General features: G+C 28.1%; 1 protein-coding gene and 1 long non-coding RNA gene across 2 annotated transcripts; both read right to left on the reverse strand.

The window, feature by feature from the left end:
• Positions 1-1,477: 1,477 nt before the first annotated feature.
• LOC135926510 (atrial natriuretic peptide receptor 1-like) lies at positions 1,478-9,674 on the reverse strand. Its single transcript, XM_065462415.1, has 9 exons — positions 9,585-9,674; positions 9,339-9,540; positions 6,392-6,833; positions 5,420-5,543; positions 5,310-5,378; positions 4,530-4,704; positions 2,743-2,841; positions 2,598-2,689; positions 1,478-1,614 (listed from the first exon to the last, which is right to left on the reverse strand). The coding sequence occupies exons 1-9, from the start codon at positions 9,621-9,623 to the stop codon at positions 1,552-1,554; spliced, it is 1,305 nt and encodes a 434-aa protein (XP_065318487.1). The 5' UTR covers positions 9,624-9,674; the 3' UTR covers positions 1,478-1,551.
• A 2,119-nt stretch (positions 9,675-11,793) lies between these two features.
• On the reverse strand, positions 11,794-18,288 carry LOC135927129 (uncharacterized). Its single transcript, XR_010571955.1, has 3 exons — positions 17,472-18,288; positions 17,314-17,367; positions 11,794-11,949 (listed from the first exon to the last, which is right to left on the reverse strand). It is a non-coding gene; the product is annotated as an uncharacterized LOC135927129 (long non-coding RNA).
• Positions 18,289-26,684: the final 8,396 nt, after the last annotated feature.

Raw genomic sequence — 26,684 nt, forward strand, 5'->3', positions numbered from 1 at the left:
GCAGCCAATCCAATCTAGCTTTTTGTCATTTTCATCGAAAATGATTTTAAATTGTTTCCACATTGAAGATTTGGTTTTATATTATTTGAATTTTCTTTTAATTTATATAAATTATTTTTTATTTTTTAGATATATTTTCTTTTTTTCATAATAAAATTTAAATAAAAATTAAATTAAAATATATTTATTTATTAAAAATTATGCTATAATAAATAAAATTTGTATATTATATAATAAAATAAAAATGAAAAGGGCAATTATAAAGATAAACAATTATTACTAAAATAAAATAATACAATGCAGTGCAAAGCAAACCCAAAAAAATGAAATTTTAAGAGAAAAGTTTTATTACATTCTCATAAAAGGAAATTTTTAATAGACAAAAATGTTTATTTATTCCAAGAAAAAAGTTTTATTGTTGTGTTTATTACATGATTAAAAAAAACGATTGGTACAATAAAAAAAGAAATATTGTTATAGATCATTTAAACAATTATTTTTTTTAGTTTGTTTTTGAACAAAAATTTTAAATTTCCTTAACCCGCCCGCCCATTCTTTAAATTTCTTAACCCGCCCGCCCAGACCGCCCATAGTTTCAAATTTTTTTAACCCGCCCGCCTGCCAATTTTCGAAAATTTTTTTACCCGCCCATCTGCCCGCCCAAATAGATGGGTGGGCGCGGCGGGCCGAAACCCCGCCCAGCAGACCTCTACTAGTGACGCCCCTGGAATAACCAAATTTGTAGAAAACATTATATAATCTCTCAATCTATAAAGTTTATTTAAATTATTTTTAGAATTGAAAGATTTATGCCAAAGTATAATTGGTATTAATTTAATTGGGGCACAATGTTTAAAAAAATCATATTATTTTTAGACATTACGTCAGCAAGGGCGGAATCTTCGAAATGTTAAATTTTTCCCTTAAAATATTGATAAAAGACTCAAGTGCAAGAATATAATTAAATAGTTTAAAATCTTAAGTTGGTAGATAACAACCTATTAAATAAGAGATTATTGGGTGATCTTGATAGGTGTTTGTCAACACGTTCTAAACAGGATGCTTAGCAATACTGTTAATGCAACTAGTTAAGCAATATAAGTTTTTGTTAAAGATAAAATATTTAAAATTTAATTTACAGGATAATATGTATTTTATTTTATAAAAAGATTAAATGAACTTCGAGCTTTTTATTTATAGTCGCATTTACATGACTGAAAAATAATTAAGCATTTTAGGTGTTAGCTTATAATAAAGTACAGGAGGCGAATGCCCTCCAAACCTGGACTCATAACATTCCTGGTCTCCTCCACTATTCTTGTAAAATTGAATATTAAACTTATATAACCTAAAATGATGCATATTTACAACAAATCCAATTTAGTATTCTAATTTTTTTTTTATTAGTTACAATTTACAAACAAAGTTAAAAGGTATCTAAATTATATTTATGAAGAAAAAGCTTTCGATATATATAATGACAATGATCTATGTTTTATAATTAAGGCTTTATATAAAAACATTAAGGTAATATAATAATTATAGAGTCATTTAACAAAGTGGTTTTAAATCTTTTTTCCCGAGTAGCCAGTAGGTTCTAATCATCCCTTTTCCCTGTAATAATAAATATAAATAGATTAAGTATTTATTTACAAATTACAACATTTCCAAAATAATATCTGTATTTGGTTGGGATAAGTATAATTCACGCGATTTGGAATATAATTTTTTAAAATTACTAAGGGCGACCTTTAAATTTGAAAATGATTATTTGACCAGAAAAGTATTTTAGCATGTGTAGAATAACACCCACTGGGAATTTCAAACAATTTTGCCTTCAACTTTTGAATCAATCAATTTTATTTTATATCAATTATTAAGGTATTTAAATGGGGAAAAAATATACAGTGTCGTGACAAGAAATTCGTTGGATAAGTACTCTAATACATTCCGGAATAGATTTCCGATCAAATAATTTTTAAATCAACTACAGTATTGAGAAATTCCGGATCCTCATGGATATCATATCTCATAGGATATGTCACAAGTGTGAATAATAATCTTAATCATCTTCCTTGCAATACTAGCCTAAATTATCGTGTGAATTTTTTTATTCACAATTAGTTGGAGCCAGGAAGAGCATCCGGTCTTAAAATATTATATTTCATATTTAAGAGTGAGAAACATATAAGAATGATTGAATAATAGATAATAGACTAAAATAGTTTGGCTGAGAGGAAATCATTAAAGGGTAATTTATTTCTTAAATTAACCCTATATTTTTATATCTGTTTGCTACATCTATCAGAAAACTTTTATAAACACAAATTTATTGGATCAAATGCTGCATTTTTCTCTTCCTCTTGGAATCCATCATTTCGCCCCAGCCGAAGACCCCCTCCCATCTATTGGCTGAAAGTCAAGATATTTATATAAATATTATCGCGAAAGTTAAATTTAAGTGGAGATGTTAAATCTTAGTAATTAGTGGTAGAGACGACTTATTGTGGCTAAGGAGTAAGGGGGCACACATTATGATTTGTACATATTATCAAAGGAAAATGATATGAAAGCTTTTTAATGATTTATATTTACACCTTGATATTTATAAATCCACGTTCTTCATATTCATAACCATGATAGGTATCAAGCAAACATTTTGTAAATTCGCTAATTTGAATTTTCATTGCTAAAAATTTTTAAAAAAAAATCATACTGAATAAAATGCAATTAGATATATACGTAGTCCAAATGATTCCATCCTTGATGCAATATTGATTGTATCACCAAATAAACAATAACGAGGTATTGCTGTTCCTATAACTCCAGCGGCGCATGGACCTAAAATAAATAAATTCAACAATAAAGAAAGATTATTTAACTATGATAGTTGAAAAAATGAATTAATTAATGTTATTCAAACCTCAAATTTAAAACAAGGGTTAAGTTATTTTAATTAAAAAGGGTTTAAAGTAAAAAATAGAATCTTACGTTATAAAAATATATATCAGAAGAAAACATGAGAGAGAGAAGAAAAATAAGACAAAATACTTTAGAATTATATTTTAAATCAAAATAAAATTGTAGCGCCAAAGGCATGGGCTCCTCCTCATAGTCCCAAGAGCATATCCAAAAGGCAGACTTTCTGGGTATTGATAACTTTATTGCTCCTTTAAAGGGTCGTTTTAATATAATCCTTAATTTTTGGTTCGATAATGACTTCTTTCGATAATGAATTCCTTTGCCATTCTTTAACATACGTTAAGCTCCATTACCCTTATCAAATAATCTCCCATACTTTGGTCTTTAGCAAATTTGAGATATTCTCTCCTTATTCCACCATCTTTACAAGATCTTAATCATGAAATTGCCGTGTCTCAGGATATCATTAAGCTTTTTATCGACAATTCTACTAATACCAGGTATCGAGGACATTTCTCATCATCAAATATTTTACCTCTTAAATTTTTTTTTATTTTCCAAAAAATTTGAACATTTTTAGGATCTCGTTGATATTAGCCATTGAGGCAAAATTATCAAAAAGTTATCATTTTTCCGAAAGAAATTAATAATTGATCTCGCTAACCTCTAAGATGGAAGGTTTTGAGCTTTCACATTTTTCAGATCTCCTCCCTTCTCGATTATTATATTTATCTTAAATATCGTAAATAATATCTTCTTATTTCATTATAGAATTCGCCATAAAATCATGAGCACCCCCCCCCCCCCTCAACAGGCCGTTATTCTTTGCCCCCATAAACTATTTTGCTCTGCCTTATCATAAAAAATTGTAAGACTTTTCTCATTGATGCACCTGATCTTCAACTATTAATAACTTATCAGACCTGCAAACATGCCCATGAATGGCTCTATGCCCTCCCCAAGAGTTTGATTGTTCTTTTGCCATCATACAGAGGAAAGTTTCTATTTGCCTGCTGGTTTTAGCTCGTACTTGTGACAGCGGTAGTACAGTTGTGTTGATATCCTGGATCACCATGATATGACATGTTTAAAAGTTTTAGAGAAGGTAATAATTTATTATTTTAGATATTTCAAAATGGGGGGGGGGATTCTCAAAGGGATATAATCCACACATTAGTTGCACTGCATAGAATAATTTTATGGAGAGACTGTATTCAAAAGAAAACCCTGGGGGGAGGGGATGTAAAATTAAACCAAATAAATTAAAATTTATATTTATTCGAGGAGTAGAAAAGAATTATTTGACAAGGGGAAAAATTAGTTTAAAAAGAAAATTGTACAAAACTCTTAAAAAAAATTTTTCTCAGCGTTGAATGTAGAATTTATACTTTGATATTCATTATGAAAAAAAAATTTTCCATATTATTTTCCGAGCATAATCCCTATTTTTCTTTTGGTAGAATATTTTCAATTTAGTTCCCAATTATTTCATTACTTTTTTATTCTTATGAATTTAAATAAAAAACAAAAAAAATCACTTTCAAACCTTATTTTTATATCTTCATTTGTAAAATATTTGATCATTTTAAATTTATATAATTTTCAACCTGAATGGATTCCGATCTTGAATTGTAGATCACAATTTCGTAGATAATCAATTTTTTTATTTTTGATCGAATTTATAATCTGCAATGACATGAGAGCTATTTCATTTGAATGATCATTTCCATTTTTTACAGGAACTCCCGATGCCACCATATAAGAATCACGTATAGTTTCAACCTACAAAAATTAACGAGCATTAATATTATTTAAAAGGAGGGGGAGGGGAGCATAAAAAATTATTTATTGATTTTGATTTACTTAAACAATAACAGGGTTTTAGCTGTAAAATTATGTGGTAAATCATTTATATCTTCACAACGTATATAATTTTTAAACATTTATGGAATTTCCAATAATATTTTATTTTTAAAAATATTTTTCATATCATTTCTTATGCTAGAAAATTACAAAAGACTTATTTATATAAAATTTATTTTTAAAAATGATTTTATATAATGCCAAGTATAGATTATTGTAAATTATGATGGAATGGTTTCCTCATCATATAAAACTAAATTGAAAGGCAAAGTAGGCAAATAATTTTATCTCAATAACGTTATTACTACAGTTTATTATTTTGATTTAAAGGACATTTAATTGAATGCAGGTGGGAATTTAAAAAGTTCGCTTTATAATCATATCTTGTAAGCCATTTTAAGATTCTTCATTTCAATTATTTTATTATCAAAGAATAGACAAATGTATTATTTTTTGTTTTATTTCGTTGACTAATAAACTAATTTTACGAATATATATTATAAATTAATTTAAAATCATAATACTTTATATACGTCAAAGTGCGAAGATATTTCATCCAAAAATGAGTATATATCGTTTAAAAGTTTAACAATCTAAAAATAAATAAAATCTTAATTATAAAAAAAAATGAAACATATTCAGGAGAATTTATTGAAGAAATTTCTGAAAATTTGTGAATTTCGCTGAAATATATGGTTACCGATTCATAAGATTGGCAAATGTATGATTGCCCTATTTTTAATGATTCAATGATTGCTCTAAATATGAGTTTTTTAAAAAATAAATAATATATTTTAAATGAGTTTCAATGCCAAGATAAAGATTATGTAATAGTCTCCAACAACAACCGATATAGAATATATATTAATTCTTTGATATTTATTAACATGTTTTTTTTATTTATCTTAAGGGTGCTGGAAAGGGGAGGGTATAGCATGGGTATGAGAATTTGTGGTAAATTTATAAATATTCAAAACTTTTAGTTCGAATAAAAACAACTCTATTCTCCTTAAAAGGATGTATGACAAACCTAAACAAGAATTTGTAACTTAGAATATTATTATTTTATAAATATTTAGAAATATATAAGAATTGTTTAAATATTTAAAAATAGTTTTATTTTAGATTCAAATTCATGTTTAATACGATGACAACTATAACACTAAAATCAGGATAAAAATGGAAATTTTTGAAGAAATGAGTAATAATATACTAAAATTATTAGCTATTAGCTAATAATAGAAAACCAATTTTAAAAAGATATGTTATAATAAAGCTGATGTGAAAAATTTCAAATAATAATAGGTTAAAAATTAAAGCTTTAAATTTCAAATAATATCACTCGTTCAATAAAAATTGTACATTGTTATGTGAGAAACTTTTTAAAATATAATATAAAAAATAATAATTATATTGATCCATTTTAAAAACGATTAAAATGCCACCTAATTAAAGTTTATGTAAATTTTTCCCAAAACAACTTATTCATTTTTTTTGAAGTAGAGGGGTTAATATATAGGGATAGAGGGCACTAAGGAATGGTAATAAAGAGACAAATTTATTATTATTATTATTTACTACACGCATAATTTAAACATGATCATACTTTGGTAACATAGCGGACAAAAGATTTTCCACCTTCTCTTGTTCACCTACAATTTTCTCCGTTTTTTCTTTAATAACCTTTTCTAGATTTTTGTTATATAATGTCAATCGTTCGACCATATTTTTCACATAATTAACATTAATATTCTCCAAATTTAATAGATTGTTAAATTCAATAGATATCTCTTTAAACGTTGGTCTCAAATTTGGATCTTCTACCCAGCATTTTTCCATAATCTCTTTCATCTCTTTGGAACAACTATCCTGCGGGATACGAGGACGATAAAGTTTACCCTTTCTTGGGGACTTAATATTTTTTATCATATTAACCAGGTCAATTTTTGAAAGGTTAAAATCAACAAAATTTTTATTATATGGTAGTGTCCTTAATATAATCTCTTGTAATACAATTCCAAAGCTATAAACGTCACCCATTTGTGTTCCTTTGTTTAAAAAATAAAAAATGCTAAAATATTTATTCAATTAGATTTTATATATGATCTCAAGAAATAAGAAGTAAATTTTAATAGGTTTGGCTAAAGCGACATAGCGCAGATAAGAAGTAAGTGATCTAAAAATGGAATGGGGGGTAATTAAGAAGTATCGACACATATTTGTTGTGGTAGGGGAGCCAAATTTTATTCATAACTAGAACAGGAGATAAATTTCTTTGCGAATGCTATATAAAAGTTACGTTCGGAGTTAGCCTGAACATATTTGGAATAAAAAGAGAGCAGGATAAGGAGAGCAAAGAGATTACATAAAATCTGGCATTGAAAAAGAGGTATCAGATCAGATAGAGATATGTATATATTATAATATTGTTAAGCGTTTAAAAAATAACTATTTACAGTTACTGGTTACACCCTTAAAAAGGCAACTATTCACAGCTATTAGTTATATCATTTCAAAAATAGCTAGTTAAAGTTTAATTAAAAAAAAATTACGTTAAAAGTTACTTTGTGGAAATGATATAACCCGTCATTTTTAATAATTTTTTTTTTATTATATAAAAGTTTTACAAATTTTAACCACAGGAAATTAAATGAAATCACAATTTAAATAAAGAAATAATTGTATACTGAAAATAATTTACAATATATTTATTTAAATTGAAAAAAAAAAATATGAAATAATTATATACAGTGATGTGATGATTTAATGAAAATATTGACGATTTAATTTAAACATATGCATATATGATTATAATCTTTACAAATACAACAAAAGAAATAATATAATTATATATGCATGTGTTTAAATTAAATCGTCAATATGTTTCATTAAATCATCACAACACTGTATATGGCATATTGGGATATGGAATCCATTTGGGATTCGGTTGATTTTAAATCAATCACTGAGATCAATTTTCAAATTTGACCAGAAATATATTTCATTATTCATAGATACCTGTAAATTTCAATTTGCTATCAAACTTCGAACTTTTAGTTATTTTGTATGAATTTTACATATAAATTAAAAAGATCCACAAAAGTTTAGGGCGAAAATTATCTAAAAATTTATTGGATATAGGTACTCTACAGATGCTGAAATACATTTTGTGATGAATAGAAAAATTGGATATGAATTATTTTAAAATCGCTCTAGGGACTTTTAGATGAATATCAGATGTAAATAAGTGAAAAAAATATATGAAGTGGGCGTCTCATAAACTGGTGTTTTAAATAAACAAAGATGATTTGAAAATGTGAGAAATGGAGTGGGAATTACATAAAAATGACAACATATAAAAGAAATATTACAAGTTAATAAAAAAAATGAAGTGTATATATAGCTTAGTTAGAATCAGGGCTGTGAACCAGAACCCTTCGAACACTCATATTTTATTAAACCAGAACTCTGAACACGTATCTCTTTTAAAATGTAGGGTTCAGGGTTCAAGAGTTTTTAAAAAATCTTTAAATTTTTTTGATTATTTTCATTTCATTTTATTTTATTTCATTTTATTTCATTTCATTTCATTTCATTTCATTTCATTTCATTTCATTTCATTTCATTTCATTTCATTTCATTTCATTTCATTTCATTTCATTTCATTTCATTTCATTTCATTTCATTTCATTTCATTTCATTTCATTTCATTTCATTTCATTTCATTTCATTTCATTTCATTTCATTTCATTTCATTTCATTTCATTTCATTTCATTTCATTTCATTTCATTTCATTTCATTTCATTTCATTTCATTTCATTTCATTTCATTTCATTTCATTTCATTTCATTTCATTTCATTTCATTTCATTTCATTTCATTTCAATACATTTCATTTCATTTCATTTCATTTTAATTTATTTTATTTTATTTTATTTTATTTTGTTTTGTTTTATTTTATTTTATTTTATTTTATTTTATTTTATTTTATTTTATTTTATTTTATTTTATTTTATTTTATTTTATTTTATTTTATTTTATTTTATTTTATTTTATTTTATTTTATTTTATTTTATTTTATTTTATTTTATTTTATTTTATTTTATTTTATTTTTATTTTAAATTATTTTAATTTTAATTTGATTTGATTTGATTTAATTTGATTTAATTTAATTTTATTTAAAAAAATTTGAATAGCATTAAATAAAATAATATGTAAAGTATTTATAAAAAAACATATTAAATATTTAAAACATCATTGTTTTTTTTTATTTTCAATATTAAAAAAGTTTTTTATGAAAATATTTTTCGTGGAATAGTTTTAGTTTATCCATTTTGTATAAGTTAAAAATTTTGAACACCGAACCCTAAACCTACCTAAACCCTTACCAGTTTCAGAGATTTTTCTCTGAACCCAAACCCGAACCAGAACCCTTTTTTAGAAGGAGGGTTCACAGCTCTGGGTAGAATAAGATGTAAAAGCTAATCCTTTAATCTGTCCATTAAAAACTCCAACTTTCATGCGTATTTGCACTGTAAGATCATATTCTTACCATTGATTGGATGTACATTCCTCAAAAATTCTGGAGGGTGCCATAATTTAGTCATTTCCTTTTGATTTGAGTGGAAAAAATTCTGCAGAGAATCTAATCCAAAATCAGTTATTTTAATTATAAATTTGGAATTCAAAAGACAATTATCTGATCGTAATCTTCCATGCGATTTAATAGGTGAGTTATGCAAATACAACATTCCCTGATTAAAATATTTTTTTAGGAGGATCAAATCATAATACTTACATTAACTAAATCCATTACAAAAGAATATTTCAGATTCATATCTATGTTAAGATCACTATTTAAAAATCTTTGCAGATTTCCTCGAGAACAATATTCGTACATGATATAATTAATATCCTTGTTGACGGACAATCCAATAATTTTAATTAGGTTTTCTTGATTAATTGCCAAGATGTCATTTAACTCATCCTTCATGTTGGAACTCATTTTAGAGAGGTAATAATTTATCTTTCGTAGAAATATTTTGTTATTATTATATGTTCCCACGTTATACATCCCATGTTTGTCATTTTCGCTCTAAAAATATTTTGCATAAATATTTATGGCTGATTATTATTATAAACTTGAAATGAAGATCGGGCTATGTCTTGCGTTGATATAATTATTTCATTAAAATTTATTAAACAATTTTGTAAGTTTTTATTGAACACTTTTGAATTTCTGTATTTTTTTTTAAAGAAAAAATATATAGTTAAAATTTTTTGCATAAGGTGACCGGCCCGATCCGCTAAATATTTTGTCCGGTTCGGCTCGGTCCAATTAAAAATATTGCCCAAATTTTGGCTCAATATTTTCTAAAAAATTTTCCCGAGACCTGGCCAAAAATTTAGGAAAAATTAGACCCATCTCTATTGTTAAAAATTTACTTAATATCTATTCTAAACTATAATCCTAATTTTTTCTCAATGTAAATTAAGACTTCTCCCTAATATCGATCGATTTCTATAACAATCTTTTATATATCATTGTGTTAACTTTGATTAATTTTAAAAAAAAACTATATTATTAGTTAAAAATTTTTTTAAAATAATATTAATCAAAATATTAGCCTGAAATTCAAAAAAATATATCAAAAAATGTCAGGGCTTTTCTTAAATATTTTTCTAAATGGTCAGCCTAGAATTTTATATAGAATAAAATTATTTGAAATTATTTTTTATATATAAAAGATATATTATTCTATTTTTTTTTATTTATAATTATTATATTTTTATTCATAATTATCATTTCATCCATTATAAAGCACGGCTCGATATTTTTCTATCTAAATACCCGGCCAATAATTTTTTAGCGACATTTTTATCCGATCCTGGCCCGTTTTAATTTATTTAAAAAAAATTCTGGCCCGCGGGCAGAGCTTTTGGGCGGGCCGGGCTATGTGTATAATTATGATGAATGATTAAATAAATAAATAATTATAACTTTATTTAAATTTATTTTATATCTTATAATATTATAAAAAAATATTCCATAACAAAACTAAACTTGTGTAAATTGGTTTTATAAATACTTTTAAATTTTACTCTGGTAAAACAATTAAAAATGTTAAAAAGTCAATAAATCCTTTTCTGTTAGAACCGATTCCTGAAAATTTTAAAACGGGTTCTGTTTATTATAAATCTTAAAAAGAGGATTCCAGGTTTTCTGATTACAAACTCTGATCATAAAACAATTACCGAAAAATCTTGACTTGACAATCCATTAATTATTAGCTGAGACCTGCAGGCCCGGCCCTAAACTTGGCTGAATTTACGGGCCGGGCCGTATTTTAATTTTCTTAGATACCGGGCCGGGCCCAAAATTTTCTTTTGAAAAAATACCCGGGCCGAATATATTAAAACCAAATATTTTAAATGGCCATTAGGTATAAAAATTACAAATACATATAATTTAAACATGGCCTGAAAATTTAAAACCCAGGTCGGACCGAAAAAAATTTTTGAAAAAAAAAATCCAGGTGGTGTCGAGTGCAAAAATGGTACCTTTGCAGGCCCCTGATATATATTAAATAATAAGTTGGTCTTGCATTTGGAAAAAATTTTGCCAGTAATTAGCATTAGGTTGTGAAATATATGTAGTTTTGCAGTATCTATTATTAACCTAATAATTATTGCTTAACAATAAAGGAAATAGCTTCCATATCTTTTTTTAACATTAAAATCGAATCTTACGAACTCACAATAATATAACATGTTTTATTCACTGATCTCCAACTAAATTTATTTGTGGGAATAATTATTCATCCAGTCCTATGCATAGAGGACCTCCCAGTGTGTTTACAATAAATTTTATATAATAGGAATTTTGCTGAAACAATATTTTTGGTGAAGGTCCCGGGGAGGAGTGGGGTTGGTAATAATACAATTTAATATATACTTTTTAATCAAATATCTATATAGGATAATTATAATTAAGATTGCTCCAATTAGTAACAATCCAATCGACACCTTTGAATACGAGTAGGTCACTGGGGGATTATTTTTAGCGAAATTTTTAAATTGAAAGGCGTTCCAGATAACATCCTCCTGCGACGAAAAATTGATAAGACTCTGATCAATATCCACTTTATTGCATTGCAACGATTCTAATGTTAGTAATGTGAAGAAACTATTAATTTATATTGAAAAATTTTGAGATAAAATAAGGAAAATATGCAAACTGATGGGCACAGGCGATAACAGAAAAAAAGAATACACCTTTATGAAAATTCAGAACAAAGAAGAAACAAAAGAAAAAAAATCTAATATATTTTTGGGGCTATTGATGTTACGATATATCAAAGTATAAACATAATAAATAATATTATTTATTTTTTTGATAGCCATAACGGATCAAAGCCTTTAATCTGGAAGAAATTAGTACATTTTTTTTTAAAAGCGGCTCATTTTGTCTCTCATTGGTAAAAATTGAATGCCTTTATGTTCCACCATAATTTATAAAAAAAAGGAGAGCGTTTAAATTAGTGAAAGCGTTCACGTTTATTCAAACTTTTACTACATTTAAAAAATGCATGTATTATTTAATTTATTAACAAAGACTTAATATTTCAACATCATATTAACCGTTCTTGGAGTCACTATTTTGGAGAATCTCCCTTGTCTACATCATTGCAATTGTAATATAATTCCAATTTTATAATTTTATAAAAATACTTGAAATAATAATATATTTATCTATAATTTTCTAAATTAAACCTTTAAATAAATAAATTATTTCTAAATGAATATTATTTAAACACCACTTTCATTGGGAACGTGTGCCATACTAAAATGACACTCTATAAGAGCGCTTGGGCAAAGTTGATTTATCATTTGAATTAAAAAAATTATTGAGTGAATTAGCATTAAAAAGTTTTCAAGCTGATATTATGATTATCATTGAATTCAAATCTTTATTGGTTAATCAAGTTTGTTTTCCAAATGGAAAATAAGCCTGTCTTTTAAAAGCTGATTCTGTGTCAGATTAATATAAGGCAGTTTGGAATAGATTACTGCTGCATTGATATTTTATCCCTTGTACAATAAATCTATTTTAAGAAATGTTAATTTTTATTTATTTGTGATTTTTAAAAGTATCGATGGATATAAATAGTTCCTTAACCAAATGGTTTCCATCGCGATTCTCATTTTAAAAGGACATCGATCTAGGCAATTTGCATAAATAATAATATAATTCAGGATCTTCGATCCTTTGATCACTATTAGCAACTCTGGATTCATACCTATACATAATTATATTAATTAATGAACATCGATATATCACACATACAGAAACGTGTGAATCACCATAGCATAGGCTAAAAGAGGGTTAAAATTTTGAATGCTGTATAATAATCCTTTTCCGAATAAATAAATAGAATAATTTTTTTTTGCTAAATCTTTATAAAGTTATTAATACAAGAGAATGCATAATTTAGGATTTCAAAAATGTTTAATGGAATAGAACAAATCCAAAGAGTTCACTCACCCTCCCCCCTATCTTACTCTGAAAATGGAATAGTAAAAAGGCAATATACTTCTAAAGAAATGTCATTTATTCACAATTGCTATTTTAATAGATTACCTTGATAAAATTCTTGGAAAGAATTATTCTGAGGCTTAATGATAAAAATAAAAAAAATCTTCCATTTTTCGTCTACCAAATTGTTATTATTTATTATCTTCAAGTATGAATAAAATCTTAATATCCATCTAAAGTTTAAAACGTTAACTGTTGAAACATAATAAATTTCTTGAATGGTGTTGTGAATATATTTTAGTTTTCGTGACATCGGCGACGATAAATTTATATTCGTAATAGAATAATTGAAAAGGTCGGTATTGTTGTTATTCGATTTTAATTTAGGGTAGCAGTTGAAAAAAAGATTGGAGTCTTGAAAATATTCAACCTGGTTTAAATCATTCCAAAAAAATGGAGATCTTCTATTATATATCCGATTTTCATCTAATATTAATATACGAATGTCGTAAATTAAAGCAACATCATTTGTTGTTTGCTTATTCTCAATTTTACATGCTTTGGCATATTTTTCGACCAAATAGGCCGTCATGCCTTTCAATTCTAATATCAATCTTGAATTACTAATATGGAATATAAAGGGAAAGACTATTAGAAAATTTATTAGTATTATGTATAGTTCTTTCGTTAAATACATCATAATAATATACAATATATAAATTTTTTAAATATATTTTTAGAGAAGAAATAATATAAAGTCAATAAGTGGTCAAGGGGATTCCATGATAAGCTATATATGAGTACTTTATAAATATTATAAATAAATTATTTATATGCATATAGTTATATAATATTCAATGATTTCTCTTAATATATAAAAATGTTATTAATCACAAATTTGACACAAATGCCATAAAGTATATCCAGAAAAACTTGCATATTCTGTGATTGCGGAGTTAATTCACTTATTGGTAATCTTATTAGAGCTGTAATCATCATAGAACAAGATTATATTTAATTTATATGGTTAAAAAGGTATAAATTGAACATTGATTTTATTAAGATAAGGATTATGTGAAGTATAATACCTTTGAAGGTTTTTCTGTTATTAAATTTAATATAGATACCATAATTTACTACAATTATGAAATGGATTTATATAAATTATAGATGATTGTTTTTTGCGAAATTAATTCGAATCGAATTAAACGAGGTCATTATTTATTGTATAAACTATTTTTATTCATTTTAAAAATATATTACAAAAGTAATTTTGAAAATAAAAAATGTAATAATTTCGACGAAAAAAATAATTTGAAATTTGAAAAAATAGAATAAAAAAATTTTCAATTATAAAATGCTTGTTAACCAACTATTAGAAATATTTTTTTTATAATTAGTTACGAAGTGTAAAATATTTAAAAGTTATCGAAATTTTTCAAATTAAAAGATTAATTAGAGAAACTTAAATTATAAGGCAAATGTAACGAATTCCATCGAGAAATTATATATATATAAATAATATCTCCTCACCCACAGACCCGTTAATCACTTATTCCATTGACGTCTTTTCTAGACCCCTTGCTTAGTAATTTTTCACCAAACCTGAATCATTTTTTTAGAACGGGAGTTCACTATTTGGTTATAAAATAATATATTGATAAAAAGATATCCCTAGGCTTACCTTTAGAAAACTTATCGATTGATGGCTATATGTTTGGTGTAGAAGAGACCAGGGCTAGGCGCATTTTTTGTCAAAATCATCATAGGCTTCAGAAAGTAACTTACAAAACCATAAGATAGCCTAAACACATGCCTAACCTTATACATTGCTAAGTTTTTAAAATTAGTTTATATTTCTTTTTATATTGATTTTAGTAAAAGTAAGCGCCAAACAAACCCCAAACCCAGTTCTAGATTCATTGATTCTATTAAGTCTCCTATAAGATAATTAATATTATTCCATTATTTTTATGGTAAAAGAATGATAAGCATAGGATGAAAAATCCTATGAGGTTGGGAAATAGGGATTTCAGGATTTCTATCTGCCATATTTGTCTAGGATTAATTTGGTTATACCGTAGCCAAATAATTATCAATTTCCAGTATTTCAATGCAAGCTTCATGCAGGCATTTCAATATTTCTTTCAAAATAAATAGACCATATGAAATTTTAAATAAAGAGTATAGTTAAAAAAATGTGTTTACCTAAAAATCATATTTTTAATAATAATATTTAAAATATTTTGCTAAAATTTTAAATGGTTTAATATATTCTTATCTGATATATAGGATGGGACTAAAATTTATTATTGAAATTCAGTTAACCTCCAATCTTTTAAAATTATCAAATAAGAAAAATATTAATACTTTTCTTGTGAAATTATAAAATATTAATTTAAATGGTAAAATAATGAATAAAAAGCTTAAAAAATTCAAAAAGAAATAATTTATAGTTTTTTATCATTTGTTAATTGACAGATCTCTTTTCTTTAATTGACATTTGTCAGATTAACGATAAAAATAATAATCGTATCAATTATTGGATTTAAGAATATAATTCAAGTCAAAAACTACCTTCCAAAAATCAATACTTCCCCAAAAAATTAATGCCTTTTAGCTAACTCAAACTAAATTAAAACTATATGTTGTATCTTATCAGCAACATAAGATTTGCAATCTAATTTTAAATAGTTTTTAAATTTTTCAAAAGGGGGCATATCATATTTTGTGACATCCCCTTCCTTCATCCTCATTCCTATTTATTAGTAAACGAAGTGCTGGATGGTGTCAATTCTTCATAATGGTAAAAGGAAAAATTTAAACATCTTGTTTTATAAAAATACTACATAAAGGATACAAAATGAAATATATTAAAAAAAAAATAAGAATATATTTTAAAAAAGCACATATTTGAATCACTTAAAAAATGTGAGCTTAATAATCTCTTCTCCCCACATAAAACAAAAAAACTTTATAAACCTTTACAACCTTTATAATAATTTCAGATCAATGCAGAATTTCATTTTTTTGTAACTACACTTGGCAAAACTCCTTGTGATATTTTAGGGGGAATTACTATGATGTTAGCGGCTGGACAAGTCTACAACGTCCTTATGAAAATCTATACTAACACCTATGAATTTATATAATTATCCGAGAATTAATATGCCGGGAATCTATATATTTGTCAGCAACGTTGGATATTAAAGAATGGAAACCAATAAATAGATTTTTAACGGGCAAACAAATTCCCGGAAAACAAAAATATTATGCATTTATTGCAATCGAAGGAAAAATGAAAATCATATTTTATTCTAATTTATTCGATTATTTAGTATATGATATTATTAATATGTTTATTATAATATTAATCCATTGCTATTCATGTAATATAAATAATTAGCTAAATAAGTTATAAATATTTTTACAATTATTTTCTTTCTAAAATAAAATAGGTAAAGTTAGGCGTCAAATTTGATACAATGTCTATTAATGATCTGCATAGGGCCTAATTTTTCAAACCCGACCTGAAGGATTTATAAAAAAATATATCCGGACCGATCCCAAACAATTTTTTTTATTTGTCCAGAAAAGCAAGACCCGAAATAAAAATTATTTGTCCTCGGACCTAATTTATTATATAGAAATTATTATTTTTTTCAATAGAGTTTTACATTCCACTGAACAAAATTAAGTTTATGATTATTCTACAAACAAATAAAAAAATATTAGCTACTTATTTCTTGCAAAAATGTTAAAATAAATTTTTTTATTTAAAATTTAAGCCTGATAAAAATATTAGGCCTGACCCAAAGATCATCCATGTTGTCCACTTATTTTTTTATTTGTCTAAATTTTTTAAGTTTCATTTTTATTTAAAAATTTGAAAAATTGACTATATATTTTAATATATGTATTTTGGAATTTTTGAGTTTCTATATATCTCGTGAATTAAGCTGAATTGGGAATTAAAATTTCACATTTTTACTTTGTGCATACTACCATACCATCATACAAATTTATCGAAGAGGGTCGCGTTAATCTTTAGTTAATTTTATATGAAACACATATACATATATATATATTTTAGAGGCAATGTTTATATCGGCCAGTATTGAAAGCATTATTGAAATCAAGTTTTAAAACTACGTAATAGGGAATGCTATCTGCAAAAGTTGTACGAGCGAGATATAGCAAAAATTTCTGCTCCAGGAACGCAAAATCCTAATTGATGTTACAACATAAATGAGGAAAGAGATTCCTTAATATGTGAAGCAATTTTTGAAGCAGCTTTTCTGAAGAAAGAGCCTACTGGGATTAGTCGAATTTCTCCATCCTTTATTTAAAACTATTAGACGCACAAAAAAAATAGGAATGATGGATGCTATGAATAGCATGCTACAATGAACTCATAGTTGTTAGCTAAATAGTTTTCAGAAGTCATAAAACGAAGGGCTGAGTTTATTTTAAGGCTATTTATTTATTTTGAAACGATTTTGGCCCTACGTGGATATAGTTTGGTGAGTGTGAGGTGTAAGACTGGTATACACGGTTTGATATAGGATATTTAATGCATTTGGATAATATGATATATTAATTTTTGTATTTAATGGGATTGGTAGAGCTTAGTAATTTTTTCCAATTTGTAAGGTTTTCCTGATTGTTTGCAATTAAATGGATTATTTTATTGAAGAATTCCGTGAAAGAATTACGTGGTCCTTGGGAGTTTGATGTTGGGTAGTTATAAAATTGGTGTATGATTGTAGGTGAGGTGCTTGTTGTGTTAGTGGTGTGAAAGTAGCAACTGTATGGGAGATAGGCTTACTAAATTTAATAGACTAAAAGGACGAGGAGCTATAGGTGTTATGCTTGGAAACCCTGCTCTTGGCATCTAGAGAATAGAAGTCCGTGTAAATACTAATCATTTCTAGATATTGATAATATTCCAATACCGATTTTCCCTTTTAAAACTTTTATTTAAAAAAGCCTCTAGGCAAAACAGAAATAAGTATTAAAAATTAGTCGAATTTAAATAAAACGATTGTCATTATAATAAAAAAAAAATTTTTTTGAACTAAATAAAAGGTTTGGGTAGTTGAATAGTATAACAAACATTTGGAAAAGTTTACGTCGAAGTAACAATTTTATTTGCTCCTTGAGAGAAAATTAAAATTTTTAAACAAATGATTTTAAAACTGATAAAAATTTGATAATTGAAGTATTATAAAACTTTTGGAATTAGTTTGACATAAAGATTGCCAATCTTAATAGTTCCACATGGGAAAAAATTTACATTTTCAAAAATAGTCTTATAAACCTGATAACTCTTTTTACTTTGTTAAATTTAAAACTTACTAGTAATGAAAATTGGCACTATTTATGTCACCCAAAAGTTTTGCAGATACGTTGTTATAAATGATTAAAAAAAACATTATTAATCTTTCTAAAAATATTTAAAAATCACTTTAGTCATTTTTTAAATAAAATATTATTTCAATAAAGCTACTATAATTTTCAAAGTTTTTACAGGCAATTTATAAAACAAGCTTGTTCTTGATCATTCAAAAATAAGATAGAAGGCTCCATGTCTTCAAAATTTTTCCAGAATCAATAACGAGTGAGTAGGCTATGTATATTAGAAGCTATGATGCTGATAAATATATATCCATGTAGTGTGTTGTAGATAACCTCGATTTAGCATTATCAAATTCTCGAGATTTCGCATATAAATGACAAAAATTTTTGGCCTTGATCTAATCTTGCTTTGAGAAAAATAATATTTATTTTGGCAAAATTCTATATTTAATCGTTTTTTAAAAGACTAATTATAAATTCGACAATACTACCAAGTTTATTGTAGCACATTCCTATTCATATTAGAGATCTGCAATTACCGCCCCGACACGGTTGGCCTGGGCCGGGTAATGCTGGAAATTATTTTTTTTAGGCCAGGACAGACGAAATAATTATCCGGCCTGGCCGGAGGTGCAAAAAGTAGAAATATTCGACGCGCTTTAAAGAATAGAAAAAAAATTATTTTAAAGACTACAATTGTTAAATCAATATATTTTATTTTGCGTATAATTTTAATAATTAAGTGACCTGCTACCAGAGTTGGGCTGTACTTCAAATATTTATATCTATGATACATTCTTTTAATGAATATGGAAACCTAATGATTTTGACAATTTTTATGAGAATGACTTAATAGGATTTAGTTAAATAAATGATGGTTAGTAGTATTTTTTTTCAATTTTTTGTTGATTATTTTTAAATGAAATAAAGAATATTTTAGTATACTGAAGTGTTTTATTAAATAAGTAAAATAAGTAAAGTAAGTAAAAGTATATTTAATACAAAATATCACGTATATATATATAATGAATTCAATCCTTCATGTTATGTAATTTACAAACGAAAAGTTAATATTATATTCAATTTAAATTCAATTTACAATTACATTTATATTACAGTTCTCCCCACTATAAATTGAATTCATCGTGATAACGTAGTGGGGGTTTCGAAACTCTTTTTTCAAGAGTTGTATTCTCATGTTCTGCCTTTTCCACTTCTTCGGTCAACGTAACGGGTATTTCCTTCTCTTGTGTATGTGCATCCCTCAATTGATCTGTATGCTTGTTTTTAACGATCCCCTCTGATTCCACATCGTACAATATTGCGCCTTTTCGTTGTAACACTTTTCCTTCATGCCACCCTGCTGTCCTTTCGTTTGCTATCCAAACTTTTTGCTGCTCTTCAAACTCCCGAGGTTCAACACTTCTATCTTTGTAGTACTTTTGTTTCCATAGAGCGTTTTCCGTCCTTTCTCTCGTTGATAATTTCCACTAATCTAATGTCGTCCTAAGCGACCTTCCAAACATCATCTCGGCAGGGGATTTACCAGTAGTTGCATTGGGAGTATTACGGTGAGTAATTTAAATATTCGCTAAATTTAACTGGTCCGGAGTTCCACATCTCCTTCCAGCATAGAAACGCGTCTTTATCGTCCGTATATATCGTTCAGCCAAACCATTCGATTTGGGGCTATAAGGGGCCGATCTAAAATGTTTTATATTGTTTTTAAAAAGAAACGTTTTGAATTCAGATCCAGTAAACTGAGTACCGTTATCTGAGACAATGTAGCGAGGTAACCCAAATCTAGCGAAATAATTACGCAGATTATTTATTACACTCGCCGAATTAATATGTGTTAAAATTGCAACTTCAACCCATTTGGTAAAAGCGTCTACGCAAATTAACCAAAACTTTCCAGATACGGGGCCTGTCAAATCAATGTGTAATCGTTCCCAAGGTCGGGTAGGAATGTTCCAATTGTATAATGGCACTTCTTTAGCTCCCGGCCTTCCTTCTTGACAACTCTTACAACATTTAACAAAGTCTTCAACATCAGTATCGAGATTTGTCCAAAAAACGTAATATCTACACAATGATTTTATCCCTACTATCCCAGGATGTCCTCGATGAATCACATATAAAACCTCCTTTTTTAAAATATATGGAATAATAATTCTATCATTATAAAATAATAATCCTTCTTCGAACGAAATATTATCTTTAAATCGAAATATATTTTTTTACAATCTCCGAATAATTATTTATATTATCAATATACCAATGATTTTTTATTAATTTAATAATCTCTTTTAGGTTTATATCATTGCTCGTTTCACTTCTTTACTGCGAGTGAAAGATAAATCTTCTATTAAATTAATTTTTAATCCTCTGATTTCTTCTTCGATTTTTTTTGTAACATCATTGGTTTTTGCTTTCTCTACCCCCAAACGGGACAGAGCATCGGCACATTTATTTTGATTACCTGGTCTATAAATTATCTCATAATCATAATTTAATAGTTTCGTCGCCCACCGTATTAAACGGTTATTTGTTATTTTGTTAAGATCTCTTTTATCACCTAAAATATATTGTAATGGTTTATGATCAGTAACCAAGATAAAATGTCTTCCAAAAATATATTGATGAAATTTCTCGATAGCGAATATGATTGCCGAAGCCTCCCGATCAATTGTGGCATAATTCTTTTCAGCTGCCGAAAGTGTCCTCGATGCGTAAGCAATCGGTTTCTCCTGGCCAGTAAGAAATCGGTGTGCAATAACAGCTCCTAGACCATCTTCGGAAGCGTCATAAGAAATCACGACAGGGATATCGGCTGAATAAGGAATTATTCTATCTTCTTTTGACAATATGTTTTTAACTTTAGTAAATATTTCATTTTCTTTAGCTGACCAAAACCAACCAACATTTTTACTCGTTAGTCGGTGTAAAGGCGCACAAATAGAATGCAAATTTTTAATAAATGCCTCATGATAATTCACTATTCCAAGAAACATTGGAAGGTGTTTTAAAATTTTTTATAGCGCTAATCTTATCTTCTGTAGGGTGAATTCCGAAACTGTCAATAACATGACCTAAATAAGTGACTGACTTTTCTCCGATTTTAATTTTATCAATCGTCGTGGTCAGTCCAGCCTTCTCAAATCTTCTTAATACTTCTTCCAAATTAACTATGTGATCGGAATTATTCTCACCTGCAATAATTATGTCGTCTAAAAATACACTAACCATAGGAATTCCCTTTAATAGGTTTTTCATAAAGCGTTGGAATATTATCGGAGCGCTAGTCAAACCAAATGGAATTCTTTGGTATCGGTAATAACCGACATGTGTCGAAATTACTAAAAGGTCCCTACATTCTGGACTAACTCCGAATTGTAAAAATGCATCTCTTAAATCTATTGTCGAAAATATTTTACCACCCGCGATCTTATTTGTTAGGTCGACGAAAGTTGGTATTAAATCGTTATCGATCGCTAGATATTTGTTGATTGTTAAACGAAAATCTCCGCATATCCGTACGGCACCGGATTTCTTTAAGATATTAACCGTTGGCGTAGCCCAAGTGATTGGAGTTATTGTTGGATCCACCTTCTCGATAACGCCTTCGTCTAAAAGTCTGTCCAACTCAGCTTCAATGGTTCGACGCAACGGAAAAGAAACTCTTCTTGCTGGTAATGCAATCGGTAACGTGTTCGGTTCTATTCGGATGACTGCCTTTTGCAGTTTGATTTCATCTAATTTTTTTTTAAAAACTTGAGGGAATTTTGAAGCAATCGTATTTAAAGAGGGAACATTCATATTTATTTTATTAATACGAACTTCTTCCGGTAGTTTTATATCAAATTCTCTGATGAAAGGTATCCCAAAAATAAGGGAATTCTCCCCTTTGACTACCCAAATAAGTAAAAATTTCGAAATATTTTTTACTTTGACTTCTACGGTACATTTACCTAGTACTTCGATTTGGATATGATTATAACCCACTAATTTATAAGCCGGTGATAGTTGTGGTCTGCCAATACGATTCCAGGTGACCTCATCAATCACACTACACGCGGCGCCGGTATCAAACTCCATAGCTAGCTGCAACCCATTTATCTTCGCATCGATGGTTGCTTTATTTGAAAATGACAGGCGAGGTGTCCGTGGCAGAATCATTTGTATGGCCTGGGTTCTACAATCTTTAGCTATGTGGTTTGCCTTACCGCAACGAAAGTATATCACTTTCTTTTGAATAGAGTTAGGTTTAATACTAGGTCTAAAATTATTATTAGGAATATAATTGTTACTAAAGTGTTTATTATTATTGAATCTATTGACGTTTGTATAATTATTATTTCTAAAATAATTATTTTTCGAACCCTGTGTTGGCTTATTTTTAATTATTTTATTAACTTCAATCTGGGTTTCATTTTCCAACGAAGACAGCGCGATCGCTAAACGCACGGTCTCTTCAAAAGTAATATTGCCTTCGATATACTTTGACCGAAGTTCTTTGTCCAACTCAGGTAAGCCTACTCCTAGGATAAATATATCTCTTAAAAGTTCATCAAAAGGCGGTTTAAAATTACAAAGAGAACAGACAGTTTTAACCCTAATTGAAAAGTCAATAATCGTCTCACTGCATCTTTTTAACGTAAAAATTTTTTTCCTATTTACGAAAATGCTCGAACTATCCTTGAACACCAAATTTAAGCTTTTTATTAAAGTATCATAATTTATCATCTCTAAATTTATTGGAAAGTGAAAGTTCTTAATTTTGATAAGATTGTCTGTTCCGATATAGGCTAAAAGCAGGTCTTTTTTTGTATTTAAATCTATAATATTTCTTACTTTATAAATTAACTCCAAGTTAAATAAGTAGTCCTGAATATTTACTTTTTCTTTGACGAATTCTTGAATATGGAATTTAATAGGAACTACTTCCATTGAGTCTTTAACTTTAATAGGAACTACTTCCATTGAATCTTCAACTTTAATAGGAGCTACTTCCATTGAGTCTTTTACTTTAAATTTAATAAATCAAATAAATCTCTCTAAAAATCGTCGCCAATGAAGTGTTTTATTAAATAAGTAAAATAGGTAAAGTAAGTAAAAGTATATTTAATACAAAAGATCACGTATATATATATAATGAATTCAATCCTTCAGGTTATGTAATTTACAAACGAAAAGTTAATATTATATACAATTTAAATTCAATTTACAATTACATTTATATTACATATACCTAGGTACATCAGGTATGCCTGCCACACTTTATTCTTAGTGCTACAAGAATAGTCTTCCTGCAATATCAAACTTGTTGAAACAGTTCATTATGGTGTGATTGGAAAATTTACAAAACTATTAAATGCATGTGGAAGGTCCAAATCTTTGAAAAAGATAGGTGGTAGATAATCGGTAGAAAGTTTCATTAGAATAGATTATACGATAGCAGGACTTAATTATTAAGGGAAGTTTACAATACTACTTACCTTTATTAAAAGCTGTCCGGTATGAGCGAAATTTGAGGAAATCTTTCCTCTGATGATGAATATAATAAGTCATTTAGGCATGAAGATCACGCCCATATTTTATGATGAATATAATAAGTCATTTAGGCATGAAGATCACGCCCATATTTTATGAACTTATGGATTGAGTTAGGTGTTTGTAAAATAGATTCCAAATATATTAATAAGATAAGCTCTAGTAGTAATACATAATAATACTGCGAAGTCATTAAATTTAACATTGAATAACCAAGGTAATGATGATAATTTTTTTTTTTACTAAAGCAAATATTTTTCAGTTTATGATATAACATTGAGTTGGAAGTTTTAAATTATCTGGGTTAGAAATCCTTAATTATTATGGTTCCATTAGGAATTTTTTTCAAATAAAATACTTCAAAATTTAGCTCCATTTTAAAGGTTATTTAGCAGGGCCATCACTAGCATTTATAATCTCAAGGAGATCAAAAAATATTTTTTTAATTAATTTCTAAATTACCTTTTTTATTATCTAAAATTATTAAATTTATTTTTAATATAAAAAAAAAATTCAAAATTGTTGAGTTTGGACAAACGGGTCCCACTGAGAGGATGATATTGTCAGTGTTCTGGGGTCCGGGATGGTCAATGATGGGATCCTAAAGACCGGGTTTGGGTATCGTTTTTGTCATGGTATCCCTGGGACTACCTCGAGAAATTAATGTAACACGAATTTATTTTATTTGTTAATCAAACAGTAAAATTTCATATTATGTTATAAACAGCAAAAAAAAACCATCAAATATTTAATGATCACAATTTATTTTTCCTAGATATATAGCCCCCTCCTTTTTTTTTAATTAAACGAGTATAAACAAATATTAATTTCATTCTTGTCCATCTCGAAAACTCGCTAGAACCAGTTTTGAGGAAGAAATCAAAACAGGCTCGGTATAAGTGAACAAAGAAAAAATATAGATAATAAACAAGTTATCGTAAAAACAATGAATAATATAAATTATAAACAGTGTTGAAACACAACACTCCTCCCCGCTTAACTTTTACTACCGCCGCACAGCCAGATCAGGGCAGATTGCAGGCCAAAAATTCATTTTACAACCCCCCCCCCCCAAAAGAAGAAAGAATGGCATACGCCGTACCGCTGAATTAGAGCGGTGTTCAGTTAGGCACATAAAAACATCTAACAAAATAAACGGCATAGTTGCACCGCGGTGTCAGGGCGGATTTTAATCCTAAGTTAATTTAATTAAGCACATAATTAAAAACCAAAAAAATAATAATAACGGCATACGCCGTACCGCTGAATTAGAGCGGTGTTTATCCTAAGTTCATTTACTTAGACACATAAAAACATCTAACAAAAATAACGGCATTGCCGCACTGCGGTGTCAGGGCGGATTTAATCCTACTAAGATAAAAAAAACTCGGGGGGGGGGGGGGAGAAGGTATATATAAAAAAAAGGTAAAGTATATAAAAAAAAACAAAAAGGAAAAAAAGGGTTATAATACGATAAAAAAACGGTGTTTGGACTTCTATTCTCCTCCACACTTAAATACTGCTATTCAGGGGAGGGGTTTCTGATGGTCTTGTGAGTTTCCTTTCGTAGATTGAGCCTGCTCGTTCGCAGTAGCTACGGTTTGCCCCTTGGGTCGGGGGAGTAGATTGATAGGATGTTGCAGGGAAACTGTTGTATGTTTGTCTAAGTGGCAGGCGATTGGTAATGGCCACGGTTACAACACTTTTAACAAGTGGGATTCTTATTACGTTGCATATTCTGGTGTTGTGAGTATTGTGATTGTTATATCTTGTGGCTATATGGTTAAGGCTATTATGGGTTCCATGAATTGTTTTGGTTCAGAGATTCCGCTATCTCCCAAGTTTGGGCTATTTTTAGCTTTCCCTTAAACGTTAAATCATCACACGTAATTACTCGACCTCGAATTCCAAATGATCGAATTTCGGCTCCGAATTGGGATGACAGGAATATATTTCAGCTGTGGCCTAGGTTGCATTACGTGGCTAACGTAATCAAAGCATTTGCATATTCGGTAATGGTTTTCACATCCTGTTGTATACGATGGCGAAGTTTATCAATTGCTAGTCCTTGGATACTATTATTGTTGCCTAAAATAACCTTGATATCTTGCATTGATAGCTCTGCCATGGATTTTGGAGCATATGCCAATTTTATCTTTGTATACAACCAGTTACCACAAGAAGATAAGAATACTGCTAAAAGATTTTCATCTGTCTGGTTACGGTTGATGAGCATAAACCGTTCGAGGTATTGGTCTGTGGCCTCCTCTTGATCGTAGGGTATCGAAAGCACGTTGGGCGCCAGTGTTAATTTTGGACAGACGGGTCCCACGGAGAGGATGATATTGTCAGTGTTCGGGGGTCCGGGATGGTAGATGATGGGATCATGGGGACCGGGGTTGGGTATCGTTTTTGTCATGGTATCCCTGGGTCATCCCTGGGTCTACTTCG

The sequence above is a fragment of the Gordionus sp. m RMFG-2023 genome, chromosome 3 (genome assembly GCF_954871325.1).
Source record: "Gordionus sp. m RMFG-2023 chromosome 3, tfGorSpeb1-WG-v2, whole genome shotgun sequence".
In the NCBI taxonomy this organism is placed as follows: Eukaryota; Metazoa; Nematomorpha; class Gordioida; order Chordodea; family Parachordodidae; genus Gordionus; species Gordionus sp. m RMFG-2023.

Coding starts and splice junctions, on each gene's coding strand:
- LOC135926510 (XM_065462415.1), bottom strand. CDS start 9,623: ATGAATCTGAAATATTCTTTTGTAATGGATTTAGTTAAT. Junction 5,544..6,391: donor TTGTCCGCTATGTTACCAAA/GTATGATCATGT, acceptor ACTCATATTTAG/AGCAATCATTGAATCATTAA. Junction 2,842..4,529: donor CAAGATCGGAATCCATTCAG/GTTGAAAATTAT, acceptor TATTTATTTTAG/GTCCATGCGCCGCTGGAGTT.